Here is a 22,844-nt window from a genome sequence, read left to right on the forward strand (position 1 = left end):
GAATGGAAAATGGTGCCTGGACACCAGGGTGGCTCAGCTGGTTAAGCATCTGACTCTTGATCTTAATTAGCTCAGGTCTTGATCTTAGGGTTGTGATTTCAAGCCCTGTGTTAGGCTCTACACTGGGTGTGGAGCCTATTTCAAAAAAAAAAAAAAAAGAGAGAGAGAGAGAGAGAGAAAACAATCAAATGGTACCTTGAGCAAAAAAATAAATTAAAAAACATGGTGCAGCCGCTTTGGGAAACAGTTTGGCAGTTTCTTTAAAAAGTTAAACATAAATTCATCATATGATCCATAAGTTTCTCTTAGATATCAACCCAAGAGAAATCAAAACATATGTCCACAAAGAAACTTGCATGTGGATATTCATAGTAGCATTATTCATAAAAATGGAAAAAAACTAATGTCCATCAACAGAAGAATGGATAAACAAAAAGTTGTATATGTGTATATACATGTACGTAATTCTTGCATTGAAGTTTAGTGTCCTCTGTGAGTTTTATGGATATGTTATAAACAAAGACCATAAACAAAGACATATATACATAATACAAATATTATTTGGAAATAAAAGGGAATGTAGTATTGATATACAATAAAAGATCAACCAAAACCACATTAGGCTCGGTGAAAGAAGCCTAATGCAAAAGGCCAAAAACTGTATGATTATAATTTTATGAAATATTCAGAAAATACAAAGCTATAGATTTAGATTAGATTATTGCTTGATTGGGGTTAGGAGTGAGAATAGGAGGTGGCTGTAAGTGAGCACCACAGATAAATGTTCTCAAATTGTATTGTGGAGATGGTTGCACAACTCTGTACACTTACTAAAAGTCACTAAATTTTATACTTAAAATAAATTGATGGTATGTAAATTATACTTCAATAAAGCTGTATACAATAAAACATATTGGGTAAATTAAGAAAAATGTATTCAGCTAAAGAGAAAGAAAAAAACAAAAATAGATGTTTGAAAACTATTTACTCTGAAAAACAGAAAGCAGCTTTAAAAATACTGCATTCTTAATAAAAATACACATGGCCTCTATGAACTAAGAATGGAAGGTCATAAAGGAGATTAAGATCTGAAGACTAGGAAGCTGTTGGCAACAAGAAAACTCACAGAGGACACTAAACTTCAATGCAAGAATTAGGGAATGCCCGGGGCAGCTCAGTTGTTTAAGCATCTGCCTCTGGCTCAAGCATCTGGGATCAACCCCTGCATCATCTGGCTCCCAGCTCCATGGAACATTGGCCTCTCCCTCTCCCTCTTCCTCTGCCCTGCTCATGTGTGCACACTCTCTCTCCCTCTCAAATAAATAAATAAAATATTTTCAACAAAGGATACTTATATGGGTTTGGGACTATCACCTTCAATTCAACGCAATAATTAAATTTTGCCCTGGAGTCTTCAAAGAGCATAACCGACATGGCTGAAAATTAACTCAATGAGACTGAGCAGAAACTTGAGAGTCCGTCCAAGGACACAGGTGAAAAGGACAAAGCGAAGGTGAAAGGATGAGAGGTAGGAGTTCAAAGTGAAGAAAATAGAGCCTGTGTGGTCGTCAAGCCTATTCACAAGGAAGCTCCTCTGAGATCATTAATAAATGAGTGTTGATTTTCAGATGGAAGAGTCTACATGTCCTGGATATATTATAAACAAAGACCATCACCTAGCTATGTCTTGGCGATATTTTTGAAGTGGTTATTCTCCTTAGCTCCCCAGACTCCTTCTGGTGCCTTCTCTGTCCTGCTCTGTGCTGGAGGAGGCTGACCTCTGCATACTTCTTGACCTAGGCTCCCCCCCTGCCAGTTGCCTCCTAGTTGGGTTTGGCCAATAGAAGGCGCTGGCAGAAATGCTGAGGGATGAAGGGTAGGAGGAAAGACAGAGTTCAGGGTATTTCCCCTCATTCCCTCACTTTTCCAACACGGCGGTATCTTAGCAGTAGCTAAGACCCATCCAGATGACAGCTCCCCCTGGGTGGGTTCCAGCTCTCACTGGTCCCTGGAACACCACTTCCTCAGCAGTGTCCTTCTATCTAGAGGTGGTGACGGTTTCCAAGTGTTGCCAGTCTTCTCCGAATGCCTGACTAGCCCCAATTCAGGGTGTGTTCTCTTAATCCTGCCCACACCGCGGTTAGTAATCCTGCATGTATGATCCATCTAGGGGGACATTCTCTTCCTACTGGGGGACCCTGATTGATACAAAGGGCGAAGAAGAATATCCAAAACTATGTAGAGAGAACACAGTCTGACCAAAAAAGGAATCAAAGTCAGACCAATCTCGTATTTCTCCACTGCAAAACAAATGACAGAAGATCACAGAACAACATATGTAATGTGAAAGAAAAATCGTTCACTTGCTACATCCTGCCATTCCTGTGTGAAGTCAGACACATGCTATTTTCGAAAGTACAAAGGGTCAAAAAGCATAACATCTACAAACCTTTCCTGTAAAAAAAAAAAGTCCAGATCATTATCTAATCAAATTAAAGATTATTTAAAACTGAGGTTTCAGAAATGTAGTTGTGGTTTAAAACCACAATAGTTAAGTACTGAAATGGGATGTATCTTGTTTGAATTACATATGAAGCCAAAGATATTCTTTAAATGGAAACTATATACTGTCATAGTAAGTAATAGTAACAGCCTTAGTGTATAATCCTGTGGTAAATTAACAAAGACCAGGCAGTAATCCAAGGGGTTGGGCTGACTGAAAGCATTCTTAATTCCTTGTTTTATTTTTGAGTTTGGTAACTGGGAACATTGGGAATCATATATGTATCACCACAAAAAAACCCCAAAAAACTTAAAGTCAATACTAGTAGAATTAAAAACAGAATAACTACCTTCGAAATCATTGCAGAACATAGTTATTCCATTTTATTTTATTTTGTTTTAATTTTTGCTTTTAGACTTTATTTATTTGAGAGAGAGAGAGAGAGAGAATGAGCACATGCACAGCGGGGAAGGGGGTAGAGGGAGAGGGAGGACTCTGGGATCATGATCTGAGCCAAAGTTAGGCACTTTACTGAGCCACCCAGGTGCCCCATAATTATTCTATTTTAAATGTAGCCATTCCTCTAAAGGGTAGGAATATGATAGCCATATTTTACCCTCAAAAAACAATACTTTCCGTAGAACCGATCGTCCTAAATACATACAGATGGCCCCCATTTGATAAAGTTCTATGAAAACCTTTGGTTTCATATGCAAGGAGGCAACAGATACAACCATATACCAACATATTAGCCACTCATTATGCACGTGAATACAATAATCAGTTGGGCTAATTATTTCTGGTATTATTCAAGGCTCCTGACCACCATGATGGTAAGAACGTTTATACTTTGTGAAGGAAAGAAGAAATAACGTAGTTAATTTTATTAACCACTTACCACCATGATTAATTGGCTGGACAGAATGGAAATAACTGAGCTAGCCAGCAGAGGAATTTGGAATACATTGAATTTTTAATTTTAAGTGCCTCTGAGTTGAATCAACGGAATATAAATGGCCCCATTAAGTGAAATATATAAGTATAAAATGGAAACCGTCAGGAGAGAAGCTAAATGACATCTTTAAATGTCATCTTCGAATGTCATTTACCATCCGGATAAAGATCAGTCTAACTGACCCTAAAATGTAAAAATGGAATTAGAATGGAGACATCAAATAAGTGGCTGTGTTTCCATTAAGATGCAGTGAAGTCTAAAATCTTCAAGATACAGCTGAATTTTCAATTTGGAAGATGATTCCTAATATACAGCGAAATTGCACGTTATAATTACTCAAATGTAACACAAGTATTGGAAAACAAAGGAATCGAGTAAATCCTAATTTAAGAGCCAACGATGAGCTCCTCTGACCGCAGCCACGTCTTCCTAAATCCCTCTTCTCTTGCCCAAGCATTTACAGTTTTTGTATATACAGCAGTCTCTGCGTGTGAATTAAATGGGAATACGTGCCCTAAATTCAGAGAGCACAGTATTATCTGTGGAATCCCTAAAATGCACCAAACCATCGGAAGTATCTTGTGCTTGAATACAATAGCCCTCTTCTCTCGGTTAAAATGTCTCTCTTCCAGAAAAATATTGACAGAGCAGAAAAAGGTGAGAGAGACTTCATCCCGACAAGTCAGGGGGCAGCTAGCTGACTGCGCGTCCCTTCGAGGCTCTGCAGACTTGAGCTCTGGCTGGTGGAGCAGTCGGGACTAAGGACACGCCTCGTGCACAAGGTTAGCAGCGAGCGTGGGTCTAGTGGAGTGACCCATAGAGGGGAACGGCACGGTGTAGACACCCATGGGGGGAGAGAAAGCAGAGGCGTGTGCAAGAGCTGGAGTCCCCGATACAGCTAAAATTTCACTCTCCTGGACTCTCACATTCTTTCTAAGAGGTAAGTCTTAATCAGCTCATCTAGAACTTTGTGGTATTAGCAAGAGCATCCGATGTCTACACCACCTTAGGGTTTACAAGGCACGGCACACATACTACCTTCCATCGTCCCTGGGAATGGATTGAAGAGGGAAAATGGCTTTCTTCCTTTAAGAGGTGATTGAGAGTCAGCTACTAGTGATTAATCTGAAATAACAAAAGTATGAAGCCTGTAAAAAGATGGCATCAACAGACCTGAAAACGCATGTTTTAGCCTCATGTTCCCAGTTTCTTTTTTTTTTTTCCTCCAAAGATTTCCTCTTTGTGAGATAAAACAGTGTTATCCTTTAGACACTTTGGAAGTACTATTCTCTCAGTACTTGCTCAGTGCATTTTCTAAACGTGTGCTAGAGGTGCAGTTTTCCTCTAGGAAACTGAGGCCCCTGAGAAGAGCAGGTCATTTGTGGGTCACGAAGAAGATAGAAGGGAGGGGGTTGTGCAAGGGGCACCCTGAGTCCCAAGAGTGAGGTTGTGCATCCCTGGCCAGTGGAGACCATGCACTTGCAGGCAAGCAGACCCGTGAGGACCCTGCCTGCTGACTACTGATGTTAACATTGCTGAGCCTTGAGTGTTTACCTCTAAAATGAAAGGTTTTTGTTTGTTTGTTTTTTTAGAGATTTATCTGAAAGAAAGAGAGAATGTAAGGAGAAGCAGAGGGAGACAATCTCCAGCAGACTCCCCGCTGAATGCAGAGTGGGTCATGGGGCTTGATCCTATAACCCATGAGATTATGACCTGAGCTGAAACCAAGAGTTTGACGTTTCACTGACTGAACCACCCAGGTGCCCCTAATGTGAAACTATTAACAACATAACTCTACATAAAGTATCTGGCACAGTGACTGGCTTGTGATTAGCACTTGGTGCTGGTAGCTGCAAAGTAGCTGTAGCTCTGGGGGTAATTGTCCGTCTCTGCCCAGCCAAATCAACCGCTGAGCGGCCTATCCCAAACATCAAAGATGTAAGCAAAGAGTTGGATGGTCTTTGGGAGGAACAAGATCTGCAGTCTTCATATTGTCTCACCAAAGGATATGGAAGTCAAATGCAGAACTGATGTGTAGGGTGCCAGGGTTGTCCTCTTGTTTTTGAGCTCCTGTCATCATTCCCCCTCCCAAGAAGCCCGTGAGGTCCTGTTCCAGGGGAGACTTGTTGCTTCTAGGAATAACGGTTTTGAGAGAAGCAAGGTAGAAGACTAGAAGTTTCTAGGAGATAGCAAAGTCTTAAGAGATCTCTAATTCTGGAAGCAGGGTGAGGCTGGATTTCCTCACCCATTTCCCTTGTATCTTGTATTACACCAGGCCTCACAGGAAGGGCCCTGTTTCTGACTCATAGTTCTTGTTCTCTCCACAAAATAGGACCTGGAGCACCTCTCCTAATCTCCATGCATTCTCTCACTTGAAATTGTTTATTGTTTGTGGACTTTGTGTCAACAATTTCTGGTTGTTGTGGACACGATGATGAGTAAAACAAGATTCAGTTCTTACTTCCAGGGAGTTTCTAGCCTAGTGTGGGGGAAAAGATATATATAATGAAATATGGAATAACAGCCGCTATTATATTACAGAAGAATATGGTCTAATGGATTAAATGCCGGGCCCTGAACTGGACGTTGAGGTTCTACAGTGATCCAAGCCGGTATCGGCCTCAGCTTCATAAGTTTTCCATTCTGAGATGAACCCTGAACCATTCACTATAGTAATTAAGGCACATGTGTAAATGTTGTCAGAGTGAAACTTCTAGAAGGCTGTCTTTTCTATTGGAAAGCAATTGACTTAAGGTCAGGACGACCCTCATGGTTACATGCACGGTTATCTTGTTATACACACACACACAATAAATGTCTGCAAAACTAAAGTCAGACCAAAGTTTTTGGTTTTTAGGCTCAAGGAAAATGCTGAAACAGAGAGATGCTATTTCCTGCACCAGTAGAAGCAGGGCCCTTCTCAGGCAGTAAAGGGTAGAGGCCAGTGGAGAGAATAATGTGAATCACAGCCCCCAAACTAAAGGCACCACAGAGATAGTTAGGCCACAGCTATACCCAACAGAGTCCCTTAAGGAAGAGAACAGGGTGTTTAATGGGGGTCAGTTCTATGTGAGGTTCTTCTCTGTCACACACACACACACACACACACACACGAAAGCCTAGTGACCTCAGAGAGATTTTTATTATACTCTCGGGAACAGAAAGACTTCCACCTTCAGGAAATGTCAGATAACTCCTATCACTTCAATAACAGCAAAACAAAAAATGACAGCATTCCTGTGGCGCAAACCCTGAGTTTACCGCAACACCCTGGTACCTGTGTCTTTGTATCCTCCGCGGCGTCTATGTGCCCATATTATGGTAGGTAATAAAGTACTACTCAGTAAATATCTGTTGATTGAGTGAGTGAAAAAAAATAACCACAGTAATAAAATAACCGTAGTGAGACAGACTGGCCCACCCGACTATAAACAAAACTTTTGGGGAGAACAGAGATGAATAACAAAGTAGAAAATGACATTTTTATAGGCACCTTTGCGACTATTTAAACTTCTACATTTATTTATTTTTTTAAAAGACTTTATTTATTTATTCACGAGAAAAATAGAGAGAGAGAGAGGCAGAGACATAGGGAGAGGGAGAAGCAGGCTCCTCAAAGGGAGCTCGATGTGGGACTGGAGCCCATTGTGGGACTCGATCCTGGGACTGGGATCATGCCCTGAGCAAAAGGCAGACGCTTAACTGCTGAGCCACCCAGGTGTCCCAAACTTCTACATTTATGAATAAAGACACTGAAGCATATAGATTTCAAGTTATTTGCTCGAAGTCACAGGGAATGAGAGGTAGGCCTCAAAGTCAATTTATAGCATCTGCGACATGTGTACTTTCTCATAAACCACATTCAAATTCACAGCTAATGACAAAATGTCTAAATGTTGTTTTCTACAAAAGCGTTATTTATTTATTTATAAAAGTGATTGTATAGATGAGAACCGGAGATTGTTGTGAAGGCTCAGCCGTCCACCAGTTGTCTGTTTATAATTGGGAACATTTTCCTGTCCTAGGATTCATTTTCTTCCCGGTTGCTCTGAGGATCTGCTATAAAACTTGGTATTGCCTCCACATACAGACACGGTCAGGAAGCAATTTCTCTCAATTTTTCTCTCCCTGGCTTGACTGGTATGGAACTCAGAGCTGTTTTACCACAAAGCATGTCCTTTGTATTAAATTTTCCTTCCCCTTCCTAGAATTCTTACTTGACCAAAATTTTAAACCCTAATTTCAAGGGTTATGATTTATTTATCATTTTTAAAAGATTCTATTTACTTATTTGAGACAGGAAGAGAGAGCAATAGAAAGTGAGAAAGAGCTGGGAGGATGGGGACTGTCCAGAGGCAGAGGGAGAAGCAGATTCCCTACTAAACATTGAGCCAGATGTGGGACTAGATTCCAGGACCCCGGGATCATGACCTGAGCCGAGGACAGACACTTAACCACTGAGCCATCCAGGCGCCCCAAGGGTTATGATTTATTGAGAACCATTTCAAATCTCATTTTAAGGTAGCTTGGAGAAAAAGTTGGAGAAGTGAACAACTCTTTAATACCTGTGTAGGTAAAATACTTCCATGGAGATATTTAAACATATATAAGCTGCCCATCGCTCACTCAAAGTTCAGCCTAGAGCCCCAGAACATCTGTTAAGGTGGCAGAGTCGACGGTTGGGGACTTAGCTCCCATCAATATGGTTTACAAGCAAATGCAACAAACAATTCAATATACATTTTTGTTTGTTTGTTTTTAAGTAGGCTCCATGTCCAGTGTGGAGCCCAACATGGGGCTTGAACTCATGACCCTGAGGTCAAGACCTGAGTTGAGATCAAGAATCAGATGCTTAACCAAGTGAGTCATCCAGGGGCCCCTCAACATACATTTTATTGAACAATTTCTATGAAGCAATGCCACTGCACATATCAGAATGAATAGATATTTGAAATGGGAACTGAATATATAATCAAAAGGAGACGGTTAATTAGGTAAAATTCATATTTATACAGTGCCTTACTGCTCTAAGAATATAAAGTTCAAAGTTCCAGCCAAGACACAAACTGGCTGTAGGAAGAATCTTTACTTTCAAAGCTTTGAAATCCTTGAGCTCTTCACTTAAATAAAAACAGAAATTTGATGTTTACGATACAAGTTCAATAGGTTTCATGAAATACTCCACCAACAGGGATTTGCTTTTGCTGAGGGCTTTTTCCCCCATAAAAGAAAAGAGCCACTAAAAAAAAAAGAAGAAGAAGAAAAAAAGAGCCACTAAGATAGGACTCAGTCTTGGGAGTCACTTCAGAATGCATACAACTGCATATGCAATTTCATGAAAAAAGAAATCCAATGGAGTTTATCATTTCTAAATAAATATATCTTCAAAAATACACTCACAACGTAAAGTAACCTGAAAAACAAGCTCTCTTCTGTTTACCTCGCACATTGTTTTTTGCTTTTATTTTAGTCTGTATTATTCCTGCCTAAGTTACTCAACAAACTACTGCGTCCGAGATGTGATTAAAGTAAAAGTGTTTAATTGATGCATTTAAAAATATTTATAGCAATTTCATTTAAAAATATCAATGGCTGCTGTTCTATTTTTCAAATTACAGCTACCAGAACCAGGGGGAAAATATTTGAATGGCAAAGAAATTCCCCCTTAACACTATCTCTTGGGCTGCTTCTTTGCTGATTTATCACTCAGCATTTCATTTTTGCACTTAATATCTCAGATAAACACACTCTTACCAAAGCCAAGTAAAGTCATACTCACCTCTCTATTTTATATCAAAAAATAAATATGCAATAGTAAACATGCAGGACAAGCATTTGTCTGTAAAGAGAGTCTGAGTAAATGGATATGTTCTGTTTTTAAAAGAGACACTACTGTTGAAATTTATAGTACTAATAATTTTTGCGTTCTACAATGAGACTTCACTGTAACAGGATATATCAACCAAGTGCACAGAAAATACAAGTCCCAAGACAGATAGTGCTACTGCAGGAGGCAAGTTAGGAGCCCTTGAGGGCAAAGACCAGGAAAAGTTAAGATTATTTTAAGGCTCTTGCATGAGGTAAAGGGATGAAACAACACAAAGAGGATAGACTCTGAAATAGAAAAGGTCAGATAAACATTTATCGCCATCATCATCTCAGTTACTCTTTCTTCTTTTCCATCCTCAGAGGTTCTCTGTGGGCGATTTCTTTCCCCAAATGTCTGTCATCAATGCTTCCCCAAGTGTCAGATCTTAAAGGTGCCAGGAGAAGACCCCTCCCTTCTGAAGAGCACAAAGGTTTCAAAGCTCTCGAAGTAACGTTTCTTCCTACAGCAGCAGGACTTCATGAAGGGCATGGACCTTCGATTAACTGTGTCGGAGACTCACCCCTCACAGAGCCTCCTCCCTCTCCCCACTTTATGCTATTTGTGCATTAACCTGTCCTAGCCTTCGAACTACAAGCTTAGTCGTAGTTTCCATGAAATAACTCTTGCAAAAACCTGTCTCTGATTGTTTGTGATGATGAAAGACCACCGTTTCCCCCGGGTTACATAAAAATAGAGGCATTTTTTTCTACTGCAAGGGAGCATAGTGGAAGTAGCAATCAATGTTTTGTGATCAGATGAGACTACCATAAAGATTCTAAGGCTGCATCCTAAGAGGTCACTTTTGTTTGCAGTTGGCAGGATATCAACTGTTTGAATACAAGCAACGAGTTGCAGTAGACTCAACTAATTACCTCCATTCCGCCTCTACTCAACTCTTCTCAGCCCCCTGGTGCCTACTTCGTACTCTCAGAGGAAGAAGATAAGCAGATGGATGTGAGCAGGTGCATAGGACCTTGGGCAGCCACTAGCCTTGAGAGCAATTGGTCAACACCCCTGAAGCCAATTAAACTCTTGGTAAATGGTTTCCAAACTCCAGCAGATGGCCTATCGGTCCCAGTTGTGCTGTTCAACATCTATGTGACTTCATATAAGAAACTAAAAACTGGGAGTTAGAGGATTGCTTCTCTCTAGTATATTCTAGTTAACATTTTATGATTTTACTCCCTAACTAGTGTCTTTTCTTCATTATGGAAAGTTTGTCCCGGTTCTGTTTCCTCCACTGATTAGAATGCCACAAAGGGGTGATAGTTGTGTGGTTAAAACTCACCAAGGACTTGAATATGTTTTCATTTTACAACCAAGGAAGCAGATGATTAACTGAAGCTGTCACTGTCGTACAAAGCCAAGCCAGGCTACAAACTCACAGCTCCTACCCACACATGGTGGTCTAATTATTGCCACTAAGTTTTATTATTGATCTTCTTAGAGGATAAAAAAGTTACCATCACAAAAATCTCATTTTAATGAAACATTTCTGATTTCCAAATATATTTTTGAACTATCTTTTATATTTCTGACACTTTTCTGAACACTATGAAGGTCAATCTCAAATGAATGATTACAGAGCTTCCCTGCCAGAGTATTTTTCATTTTCCTTTATTACGTTTAGAAGCCCCTAGGTTTTTATCTTCCACTCTTGTCCTTCCTACCTATTTCTATTTTTCTCCATTGCCACTCACCTTCCCAAACAGGGAATGCTATTGTAGAGTCCATCTTTTAAATAAAAGTTTATTTTAAAAGCTAATATCCTGAATTCCTGACACTTTGATTGTTGTAGTCTCTAACGAGGGACTGAAGTTTGTCTTTTAAAACTCCAAGGAGAGGGCAGCCCAAGTGGCTCAGCGGTTTAGTGCCGCCTTCAGCCCAGGGTGTGATCCTGGAGTCCAGGGATGAGTCCCACATCGGGCTCCCTGCATGGAACCTGCTTCTCCCTCTTCCTGTGTCTCTGCCTCTCTCTCTCTCTGTGGTGTCTCTCATGACTAAATAAAATAAAATCTTAAAAAAAAAACTCCAAGGAGAATATGAATTTCCTTTCTGGCATGAACATATACCCACATTGTTTGATAATGCTATAAGAGTGTTTCCCCAAATCAGAATGAGAGCCCTGAAGGAAGAAATGGTTATAGGGAAAGGTGTAGGGAACAGAATCAAGGAAATGCATCTTTACAATGATTCTCCTGAGAACAATCTCGGGTTCCAGACCTTCTTTCCCTAGCCAGATTTTCTGGCTTTTATTTTATAATGGAAGAGGACCCATCTGTCTGGCTAGTGGATAGACAGTCTACAGGGATTTTCCCCCTTTCTGGACACAGAATGAAATCAGGAAGCTCTTATGCCATTCTTAAATCCAACTTTGCAGATCTTCATGTAAAAAACAGTCACATGATACCACATCACAAAGCATTTCTCTTTTATTCCTGGTAGTCAAATGAAGTTTGTTTTGACTTGAATGTTCTTAATCGTATAAACAAGGAATATGGGAGAAAGCAAGTGAGGTATGAACATGGAGTGGAGTCTAATGGAACCGACAATGAACTTTCTCTTTGCTTGTCTATAAGAAGGTGTTTAATTGCTATGATGTAGGATGAATTGTGTCCCTTCGATTCTCACATGTTGAAGTCATTACCCCAAGTACTAAAGAATGTGACTGGTTTTGGAGATAGGGTCTTTACAGAGACCGTGAATCTACAATGTAAAACCTACGATTAGGTAGGTTCTAATCTACAATGACTGGTGTCTGTGGTAGGGGAAATTTGGAGATAGGCATCAATAGGGAGAATGCAATGTGAATATGATGATAGCCATGTATAAGGCCAGGGGAGAGGCCTGGAACAGATCCTGCCTTCATAGGGAGGAAACCCTGACTACACCTTGACTTTAGACTTCCAGCTTCCAGAACTGTGAGAAAATAAATGTCTATTATTTACACCACCCAGTTGGTGGTACTTTGTTATAGCAGCCCTCCCAAACTAACAGAGCTACCTATTCCATTTTTTTTCCTGGAAACTAAGCCTCCATTTTTTGGACACATTTCAACTGTACATTATTGTTTAAGAAACATATTTACAAAATCCCATAGTTAATCTCCCTTAGTAAAAAAAAAAAATCTGTGCTATTCTTTAAAGATAATGTCCTGGATTTCATGATAAAAGTCATGCTAGCTGCAGAAGATGTTGAGATTCATTAGAATAATATTTTTACAACTGTGTAAACTGAAGCAAGTTAGAAACCTTTTGAGTCACCCAGTTAGTTACTGGTGAAAATAGTCACATGGCTCCCATTTTTCACGTTTTCCTGCCAAGGACACAGCCATTCTTAGGTATTAGCCAAGAATTACATATCATGAAAATGGTTTTGCCCTAAATTGTCATGTTAAAAATGTTTAAAATGTAGTAAGTAGAAACTTAGATCACAAAATAGTTTACCCCACTAATACCACTTAACACAAATTCCTGACATATAGTCTTAATCAGACTTGATATTTTCACTGTTACATGGTAAATATATTTTTATACCATTTTAAGATAAGCACAGCAATGAAAGGTGCCATATCTTTGGAAAGATATTGGAAAGTCCATGGAAAAGATTAGGATTTTCATTTAAGTTCTGCATATTTAAGCATAGGCAGATGTCCAGAGGACCATGTGTGTATTTGCTAATTTTCAATAATAATTTTCATCAGTTGCACTGTATAATCCCAGGCAGTTTTGAAGAATATTATTTTAATTCAAATTGGTACTTATCACAAAGCTAATTACTTCTTGATCAATCTTTTCTGTTTCTTTTCTCCTACAATTATTTTGACATTAATTTTGTTCTTTGGGAAAATTTAGGGGAAACATGGTAGAAATTTCAAATACCTGACGTGGAAGAGGACTCTTGACTCTTCTACCCTAAAGGGTAAGAACTAAAGATGAATTGGTCACAGTGACAATGAAATAGATTTCAACTCAAGACAAAGAAAACCTTTAAACAGAGCTATGCTGTTGCAGAACTGGCTACTGCCAAAGATCTTAAAGGTTAGTCATTGATGATGTTCTAAACATTAAGTCATTTGGGGGTTCTGTCATAAGGAGGGTTCATGCAAAGATTAGATCTGATTCAATTCGATGCGATTTAATCGAATGTATTTTTGTGACCTTTTCATCTTAAAAGTCTGTGATTCTATGAACTAAGTAGTAATCCCAAAACTAGCTCTTCTTCTTAACATAATGCTTAGTCCTTCATACTCTTGACATCCTTTGTGTTTGGTATAGCTGTGTAATTTCTTTAACATAAATTTATTTTTAAAGATTTATTTATTTTTTAAAAGATTTATTTATTTATTTAAGGGGGTTAGGGGCAGATGGAGAGGGAGAAACCCTAGCAGACTCCAGGCTGAGCATGGAGCCTGATGTAGGGCTCGATCTCACAGCCCTGAGATCATGACTGGAGCCAAGAGTTGGCAGCTCAAACGACTGTGCCACTCAGGTGCTCCTCTTTAACATAAATTTAGATGACAGGATGAAACCTCAGTCAGAGCTCATATATATCAAGTTAGAGGCAGAGCTGAGGTCAGTTTTCTTTGTTACTTATTAATTTAGTATGAAATCATGTGTCAGTACTTTGGGTGAGAACAACAAATTATTCTATAATCATTAAAAAAACCACGGAATTATTTTAACAGTCATACAGGTCTGGAGATTCTTTTCTAAAGAACTAAGTATGTATGTAGCATACCATGAGATAATCAAATACTAACCTCCTTCATTTTTTCCAGTTCATTCTGTAAAGCTTGCTTTGCAATCTCAACTTCTATGAGCTGTTGCCTCAGTTTTTCATTTTCATCTTCCGTTGTTGTTCTTTTTTCCTCCACATTTTCCAATTCATGGTGAAGTCTCACAGATACATCCTTTGCAACCTAAATTAAGGTGTTTTAACAATAATGTGTAATTAATACAATGAATGAGCTAAAGTTATATTCACATTAAAACCACTAAGAGCCAAAAAAAACCCCCCAAAACTACTAAGAGTCAGTACACAAATAGTTTTTACCATATACCAATAATCTATCTAGATGCTTTACTTGTAAGTTTAAATTATTTAACCCTCACAACAATCCCATGATATAGGGACTATTATTGTTGTACTTTATAGATGAGGAAAATGAGTCTCGGAGATATGAAGTAATGTGCTCAAGGTCACACAGCTAACAAGTGGTCAGGTAGTCTGGCTTTCTGTTCCTTTCACCTTAGTGTTCAATTGTGTTTATTCATGGGTAGAGACATTTCACATATCTCCTCTAATTCTATAACAAAACTATACATTTCCATTATCACTCAGTTTCAAGACTAGAAAGCAAAGTTTTCATAGGTGAGGTATGGGACTTGAATTTTGATCCTACAATGTCACGTGCTTACTTTCAGGAAACATGTCAGTCCTTGAGATTAAGTTTTATTTGTTTGAATTACAGTGTACATTTTTGCCTTTTGCTTTAAGATCATCTTAGAAATTTTAGGGTTTGAACAACACCCTTTGGTGTAGTATTATGTAGTGGCTCAGGACATAGGCAGTGGTTTTATATGGGGTGGGGAGACAGTCTGTCACCTATTAGCAGATTTCCAGGGCTGGGGGCTGCGCACTTAACTTCTGTAAAAGGTTCAGCTTCTATACAAGATGATGCTATCAATAATCCCAAACTCATAGGTGCCTTATTTATTCTTTTGTCTTGAGCTAACATTTAGATAGATAATTCACTGTTAATATATATAAAAATGCTTGCCACGGGGCCTGGGGCATAGTGAGCACGCACTCAACAAATGTTAGGAAAGGAAAAAAACAGTAATATAATGACTTTCACTAGATGCTGACTCGCAGTTTTCTTTAAAACAAACAGGATAATTACACTTGATTTTCATATCTTGATGAAGTTAAAATAATTAAAATGATGTTTGGTTGTCCAAAGGTAATGAAGATAACTTTAGGTTTGCATTGTCAGTGAATCTGCCTACAGTCCATCTGAACTGAACAGACCACACCGACTGGAAAAAAAAAAAAAAAAAAAAAGAAGCAGTTCAAGGTTACAATTTTTCCACTGGGGGCAAATTCTAAAGGAACAGCTTCACATTAAGAATGAGTTTTTTGGGGGGATCCCTGGGTGGCTCAACTGTTTAGCGCCTGCCTTTGGCCCAGGGTGCGATCCTGGAGTCCCGGGATCGAGTCCCACGTCTGGCTCCCTGCATGGAGCCTGCTTCTCCCCCTGCCTGTGTCTCTGCCTCTCTCTCTCTCTCTCTCTCTATGTCTAAAATAAATAAATAAATAAATAAATAAATAAATAAATAAATACTGCACTTGCTTTTTCCTTCTCTCAAAAGAGCAGCAAGTTGGACCGATTTCCCTTCGGGGAGTTAGCAAGGTAGGAGGGAGTCCTGGAAGCAGAGGGTTAGGGGGGCCTTGCAGCCAGACACCTGAACTGGAAGATCTTCCCAAAGCTGTTCCTATTCTGGGCTCCAATTCCTCTCCCTCCAGGAGTCTGCACCGAGCTGCTCTGCCCCCAGGCCCTTACTTGGAGGGCAGCGTCTGGAGGGCAGAGAGCAACCAGCGCCAGGGCCTGCGCTACCGGAGTCACCCCAAGAAAGCCCCCGAGCTCGCTCCCCGCAGGGCCTTGCCCCGACACGAGAGCCTTCAGCACCCCCCCTTCCCTTTCTCCCGCCCAGAACCTGCTAGTTTGCGCTCAGCGCTGCGAAACTCCGCGTGTTTGCGGGTGAGCAGCGAAGGCCGTTCCCCGCGCAGGTCCCACGGCAGCCCGGCCCCGCGCCCCCCGCGCACCTTGAGGTCCTGCTCCAGGCTGCGCAACAGCTCCCCGTCGATCTCCCCGGTCTGCGCGTAGCGGAGCCTTTTGCGCTCGGCTTTGCGGAGGCGGTACTGCAGGATCCGGCAGTTTTTGTTGGCTCTCTCCAACTCGTGGCGCATTTCCTGCAGTTGACAGGCATCCTCCTCGAAGAAAGTGTCCCTCATCTCGTCCATCTCGGTCCTCAGCTCGTCGATCTCGTTCTGAGGCGGGGACAGGCCGCGGGTCGGAATTACCCTGGCTCCCCACCCCCGGGGGCGCGCACCGCAGACACCCCATCCCGACTCCAGATTCCGTCTTATTGCCCCCCCCTCCGTAAGGCAGGAGCGACGGAGCTGAATGAAGAAGCAACTGGAAGAACGGGCCTCCCCCAGCTCCCCTACGCTGCCCCTGTCCGTGAAAAAGTGGGACAAACCATCGTAATTAGAGAAACGAAGGCCCTGGTCTGGATTTAAATGCAAACCTAAGGCTGCTAATCTTGGGCTGCTTTAGATCTAGGAGAGGCCTAGGAGCCACCCCCCCCCCCCCGCGCGCGCCCCTTCCCTCCGCAAGGCTCCATAGCAGGTGCACAGCCCGTCACCCTCGCGGACACGCCCTAACCCTCCCAGGCCCCCGCCTCCCCTCCCCCACGCGCCCCCCCACTTCTCACCTTGAGAGTCTCGTTCTCCTCCCGCAGCTTCTCCATCTCCTCCTGCATCTCCTCCTGCTCCTGGAGCTGCTGCGGGTGCGGCTGCGACGCCGGAGGCGCGGCCGCCTGCATGCCCCCTCCGCCGGCGCTGCCCTCGGCGCTCTGCTGGGGGCCCTCGGCGGCCGCCGCCATCGGGGACACGGCGGGGGCGGCGGGAGCCTCGCAAGGGGCAGGGGCGCCGGCCCCCGGGGAGCCGCGGCCGCCGTTCTTGGCCGCCGCCGCCGCCGCCGCCGCCCGCTCCTTCTTGAGATGGAACTGGATGAGCTCAGACTGCAGGCATCCTTCCTTCCAGTAGCCCCCCCCGCCGCCGCCGCCGCCCCCCACTGCCCCGCTTCCGGGGTTCCTGCCGCCGGGGCCCGCGGCTCTGCCCGCGGACGCGGATGGAGAAGGGGGGGCCCCCTCCCCGCCGCCGGCGCCCCTCTGCTGAGCGCGCACGCCGCGCCCTCGCCAGCCCCTGGGCGGCGGCGGCTGCGGAGCGCCCCCCTCCCTCTCCCCGGAGCCGCCGCCGGCTCCTCCTCCTTCCGCACCCCCTCCTCCTCCTTCCCCGAGCGGAGGGGGTTCCCCGAGTCTCGCGGACACCGGCTCTAGCTCCCGGGATGGCTCCTCCGACGGGCCAGGCCTCCTGCCGCCCACCGGGGCCAGGGTCGCCGCGGGGGCCGCTTCAGCACCAGCCGCGGGGTGGACAGCTCCCGGCGCGGCCCCTTTGGGCGCCAGGGGCGCAGCCTTCTCCGCCCCGCCTCCTCCTCCTCCTCCTCCTCCTCCTCCTCCTCCTCCTCCTCCTCCTCCTCGGCCGCCGGGCGGAGGCCCAGAGCGGCTCCCGGGCTTGCTGCCCTGCTGCTGCTGCTGCTGCTGCTGCTGCTGCTGATGCTGCTGCTGTTGCAGCTGCAGCTGCCGAACCGAATTGAGCTTCGTGCCGGCCCCCACGGGGGACCGGGTGGTCGCGGTCGTCTGTCGGGCCGAATTGTCCCTGAGTCTGGCAGGTGATTGAGCACGCTGCTGTTTTCGGCTGCTGCCCTCTGGGTGCAGTCGAGCCTCCGTGGCAGAGCTGGCGGCAGAAGCTGTGGCTGCAGCAGGGCCAGCGCCCCCCGTTGGTGGCTGACTCATGGCGGTCTGGGAGGGGTCTACGGATGAGGTTTTGAATGGTCCGTCACCAGATCATCCTCTGCCCTCCGCAAGTCCGCCAACCTTCCTTTCTAATCTGGGCTAGAAACAAAAGGGAAGCACACACATGTCTGCATGGTTACAGAGCAAAGGGTGATTGCCCCATAAAAGAGAAGCCTGGGGGGGGGGGGGGAGGGAGGGGTGGAACAAAAAGATGGGAAAAGCGCTCAGTTAGAAGCCTTGAGTTTAGAAATAGGATGCAGAATAGTCGATTCTCATTCTGCCCAGGGAGGCACCATCTCCCTCTCGCTCCATCTCAGGAAAATGATGATGATCCAAAAGCAGCTGAACCTAACATTCTCAAGGTAACAGGTTCTGGCAGTGGTGAGATATGGGTCAGAACGGAAGGGATGGGAAGGGAGATTTAAAAGCAAAAACAAAAACAAACAAAAAAAGATGGGGGGATAAAGTCAGGAAGAAGCTTCAGAAGGAAAAGGAGAGGTCCACATGCTGGAGTTGACCACCCTGCTTTTTCAACTTTGGTTTTCCTCCTTATTCAATCCGCATTTTAAAGCCTAGTCAGGTAGAGAACGTTTTATTTAATTACTATTCTCAATGAGGGGAAAAGGGTTATGAGGTAGGTTCCTAGAGGAAATCTGCTGTGCATACATGGTCCTTTCCTCAGCTCTAACTCTTAATTGTTGTTCTTGGTATGAGAAATGCACCCATTTTCCTTTAGACTAGGACTACAATAAAAGTAATGAATGACTTTAAGTCAGGTTCAGTTTCAAGAAAGTGATGGTATTCAGAATCATCTATATGGTTTAGTTACTAGTAACCTGAAATCCAAGCTTTGGTAAATAATTTAAAAAAAAAACACCTTTGGAGAAGTTTATCTGCACAATTTCTTAAAGTATAGGGTGCTGACTTCTGCATTTATCCAAATTTTATAGTTCTGGTAAGTCATTTTAGTGTTAAGAGTAATTGCCCGGTAGAAAATATTTTCACTCTCAAACACCTTATTACATGGCATATGGCATGGGTAAAGTTTATATGATTGGTTAAGTTGTACTCTTAAAGTGCCCAGTTCCTCCTGTGGAGCCAAATTCTAAGACAGAATGAGCGTGCTCCCGGAAACCTGGTGCATCCTCCCGCATGGTGGCAAGAGAAGCCTCTATTGTGTATTTTTTCCAAGATAAATCCATCACCAGCTTTTAAAATCTGGAAAGTGGCAAGCCATTGCCTCCTGGGTTCTTCTTCCTCGTGATCCAGCCACCTGGCCAGCCAGCTAGTCAGTTTGGTGCTTTTTTCCTTACAGCTATCATCCCTCCCTAAAGCACTGAAAAGCTATGACTATGCAGAAAGTTGTGCTTTAAAAAAAAAAAAAAAAAACCCAAAAACCTCCCATCAGGAGAGGAGATGTTTGCCAGTCATGTCACCAGCATTATTCCTGTTACTGTGTATTTTTAAGTATCATAACTTAGTGAACATGCAGCAAGCCAGCCCTCATTTTATGAAGAAATACTCCCGGAAGCGGCCTTCTCCACCTGCCTTTGTCTTTTCAGGATCTCCCTCCGACTCAGTTTGAAAAATAATAGTAAACAAAGAAGCCACTAAGGGGGGAAAGTCATCCACCAACTTATTTTCTGCACGTTCTCCAGAGCCACACGCGCCTAGGACGCGTGGCCTAGTTGCACAGCCTGGGTCACACCAGCGTGGACCGTCTAAGCCAGCTGCATCGCCAATGCAACCTTAGTTTTGGTTTGAATCAGGCATAAGCACGCTGGAGCTGAGAACACCTGACACCGTTTGCCCCGGGCCCCCAGGCAGCTGTACCCCAGGAGTCCAAGGGACCAGGGCTGTCACGTGGTTCTCACAAAGTGACAGGATGTTGGGCCCCTTCAAGGCATCCCCCGTAGGACCCGCCAGGCCAAGCAACCCCGGACGGACACAGAGCAACCATTTCGACCTCCCGCTCCACCTGCCCACCGACCCTCCCCACGGCGCACCCCCTCCCTCTAGGAATCCCGAAGAACCGCTCACTTCTCGGCGGACGCGGCGATTGCAAGTTGGTGCAAGTCAGCAGCGCTTCCCTCCGGATCCGCCGGCGGCCTCGGGCTTCCCCTTGACGTCTCGGAAAGGCAAGGAGGAGTGTGACTCCGGAGGGGGGCGAGCGACTCTGCGGCCGGCCGAGCAGGACTTGGGGCGCGCTCGGCCTCTGGCCCCAGCTCCGCGCCCACTCGCTTTCTGCAGACAAAGGGCGCGAACGTGCAGGCGCTGCGGCCTCCGGGCCTGGGGTACCGAGCGGTGCCCGGCGCTGCTCCGGGCGGCGGGGGAGGGTGGCGGACGCGCCTGGGGGGCGGACCTCACCGGCCCGGGCGTATGGGGGCGGGGCGGGATCGCAGGGGAGCAGGGCGGGGCCGGGGAGGGCCTGGGATGGAGCTGCCGGGCGGACCCCGGGTACCCGGCGGGGCGCTCCTGCAGGACCGACCTCACCCGCCCGGGCTGGGGATGGGGGGCGGAGGGATCGCAGGGGAGCAGGGAGAGGGGCCTGGGATGGAGCAGCCGGGCGGACCCCGGGTACCCGGCGGGGCGCGCGCCTGCGGGGCCGACCTCACCCGCCCGGGCTGGGTCGGGGCGCCGGGGAGCAGGGCGGGGCGGGTCCGGGGAGGGGGAGGGGCCCGGAGGCCGCAGCCACGCCCGAGATGCGGAGGGGCCCCCGCTGGCGCGAGGACTCCCGAAGCGTGGGTCTCGGCAGAGCTGGGTCCCGGGCGGCTGAGCGCCCTTCTGGGTGGGGGTGGGGGTGGGGGTGGGGGCGGGGGCCCGGGAGGGGGGCGTATCCCAGCAGCCGGTTCCGGGCGTGACGCGCGCTCCCGGGGCGGCGGCGGGGAGCGGGCGGGCGGCTGCTCGCCTCGTCTTTGTTCGCTCACTTTGATCCCGGGAGCTGCCCACGCGCCCCCCCGCCCCGCAGCCCGGGCGGAGTCAGCCGGCGCTGCTGCCCCGCCCCCCCGCCCCGCGGACAAAGGGCCTGGAGGGGCCGCTCCGAGGCCGCCCTGCGGGGCTGGGGGCGGCGGTGCCAGGGGAGGGGGTGGGGCGCAAACGAAGGAAAGCAGAACCTATGCCTTTACAAGGGACGCCAATCCATACTGTTCCACAGTAAAATTTAAAAAATGCGACTGCAAAATTCTTTTTCCTTCCAGTTGTGTTTTTTTTTTTTTTTTTTTTAAGGGGGGTGGTAGGAGGATCTTCCTTGTGCCTCAAAGAATTCCCTGGGTGAACTTCAAGTTGAGAATACAAGTAAACACTGCTTTAGAAAGGGTATTTTTGTTTTGTTTTGTTTTAAGATTTTCTCAAATTAGTATGTAGTTTCGTCGATAAAAGGAGGTCAATATATTGAAATAAGGTTTTTTTTTATGCAGACATGAGTTTTAGTGTGAAAGATTTTATGTTCTGAGCGTGACATCTTGCATTAAAAATGAAATAAACACAGTTGGGGAGTAGTTTGCATACAAGCAACATGATTACAGCAGAATAAAAAGATGTTTAAGCCCTGGTAATTAGGAGCTCTAGCGATCTGTAAGGCAAATACTGTATCGCGACAAAAACCTCCACACTCACCTGCTCCAGAACAGGGAAGCGCTAGCCCAGCGCCCGGCACTGTCCAAGGTGCTAGGTATGCGAAGATGAAACAGGACCTGCTTCCTGTCCGGGGAGGCCCAAGCATATTGAAGGGACTTGGGATAATTTCCATATAATCCTTTACATACTTTTTGAAAGTGGAAATGTGGTATCTGTGCCATCTATCGTGAATAGCTCAGACCTCGACTAGGCTACAAAAATTAAGGCAAAAAAAAAAAAAGTATAATCACAACTTATTTAGCTTGTATATCAGATGGTTTGTCATCATGTACACACACTTGAATTGTAATTTCCTTAAGGAATACCAATATCCACAGGTCCCATTCAACTTACGTGGATAAATTGGATAAAAATAGTTTTTCAGATTAATCTTTACAAATAAAATAATGATATTACAGAGTCTATGGACATAAAATGTATGTGGTCCTGCTTCTCTAAGAACTTGTACTCTGTTCAGTCATCAATATTTCAGGTTTTTTCCCTAAGGTAGTATTATTTATTTCAGTGTAATTAGTAACTTAAAAAGTCTAATAAAAACCAAGAATTTATTATCATGCATGCTTAAATCAAGTAGTCAATGTGCTTAAATGTGTCATTTCATAATTAAGTATTAGCAGTTTCAAGGTTGAAGACTACTAATAAAGAATAAGAATGAGCAATGTCAAGATGCTTCTCTACTTATGTAAATTTGCCATAAAAAGAACTTTTGAACTCGAAGTTTATTCTTTGTTAGTTAAAATTATATTTACTCAATTAAGCAAACCCCAAAGATGACTATTCAAAGGTTTTTGTCAGATTTAGAAAGGCTTCAGTATTATTTTTACTGTGTTTCAGGAGGAGACAGGCCAACTGACATTTTAATTCTGTAATAGTGAATTGTCCATTCTGTAGCACAGTATCATGTGCATCTTCAATCAAGGGAAGAAGGCTAAAGTCTCAATTTCAAAGTCCTTAAGAAATACATAGCTTAAAATATCTGTCCTCTAATTCTCAAGATTTTAACTATATAAAGGTATCTTTATATAGCTTTACAGTTTGCAGGACCCTTTCATTTTGTATGCTTAAAATACTGTGAAGTAGATACTATTTTCTCCACTTAAAACATGGAGTAACTCAGTTTGGGATGGTAAATGACTTTATTTAAGTTAAATTTCCAATCAGAACTTGAATTTGGATTCTGTCTTACTTCAAGTCTCCTTTTTATATTTTTTCCACATAACTCTTTTTCATACCAGGACT

At 44.3% G+C, this 22,844-nt stretch overlaps 1 protein-coding gene across 4 annotated transcripts in view; it reads right to left on the reverse strand.

Moving 5' to 3' along the window:
* SOGA3 (SOGA family member 3) overlaps positions 1 to 20,293 on the reverse strand; it is a 46,007-nt gene extending 25,714 nt beyond the window's left edge. For all 4 annotated transcript variants that reach the window (XM_041745120.1, XM_041745119.1, XM_041745118.1 and 1 more), the window contains exons 1-4: positions 20,010 to 20,293; positions 16,827 to 18,068; positions 16,156 to 16,380; positions 14,090 to 14,248 (exon numbers count right to left, since the gene is read on the reverse strand). In XM_041745120.1, coding sequence (XP_041601054.1) covers positions 14,090 to 14,248; positions 16,156 to 16,380; positions 16,827 to 17,969 — 1,527 coding nt within the window. In that variant the 5' untranslated portion in view covers positions 17,970 to 18,068; positions 20,010 to 20,293. The remainder of the gene's footprint in view (positions 1 to 14,089; positions 14,249 to 16,155; positions 16,381 to 16,826; positions 18,069 to 20,009) is intronic.
* Positions 20,294 to 22,844: the final 2,551 nt, after the last annotated feature.

Source organism: Vulpes lagopus, chromosome 2 (genome assembly GCF_018345385.1).
Source record: "Vulpes lagopus strain Blue_001 chromosome 2, ASM1834538v1, whole genome shotgun sequence".
NCBI lineage: Eukaryota > Metazoa > Chordata > Mammalia > Carnivora > Canidae > Vulpes > Vulpes lagopus.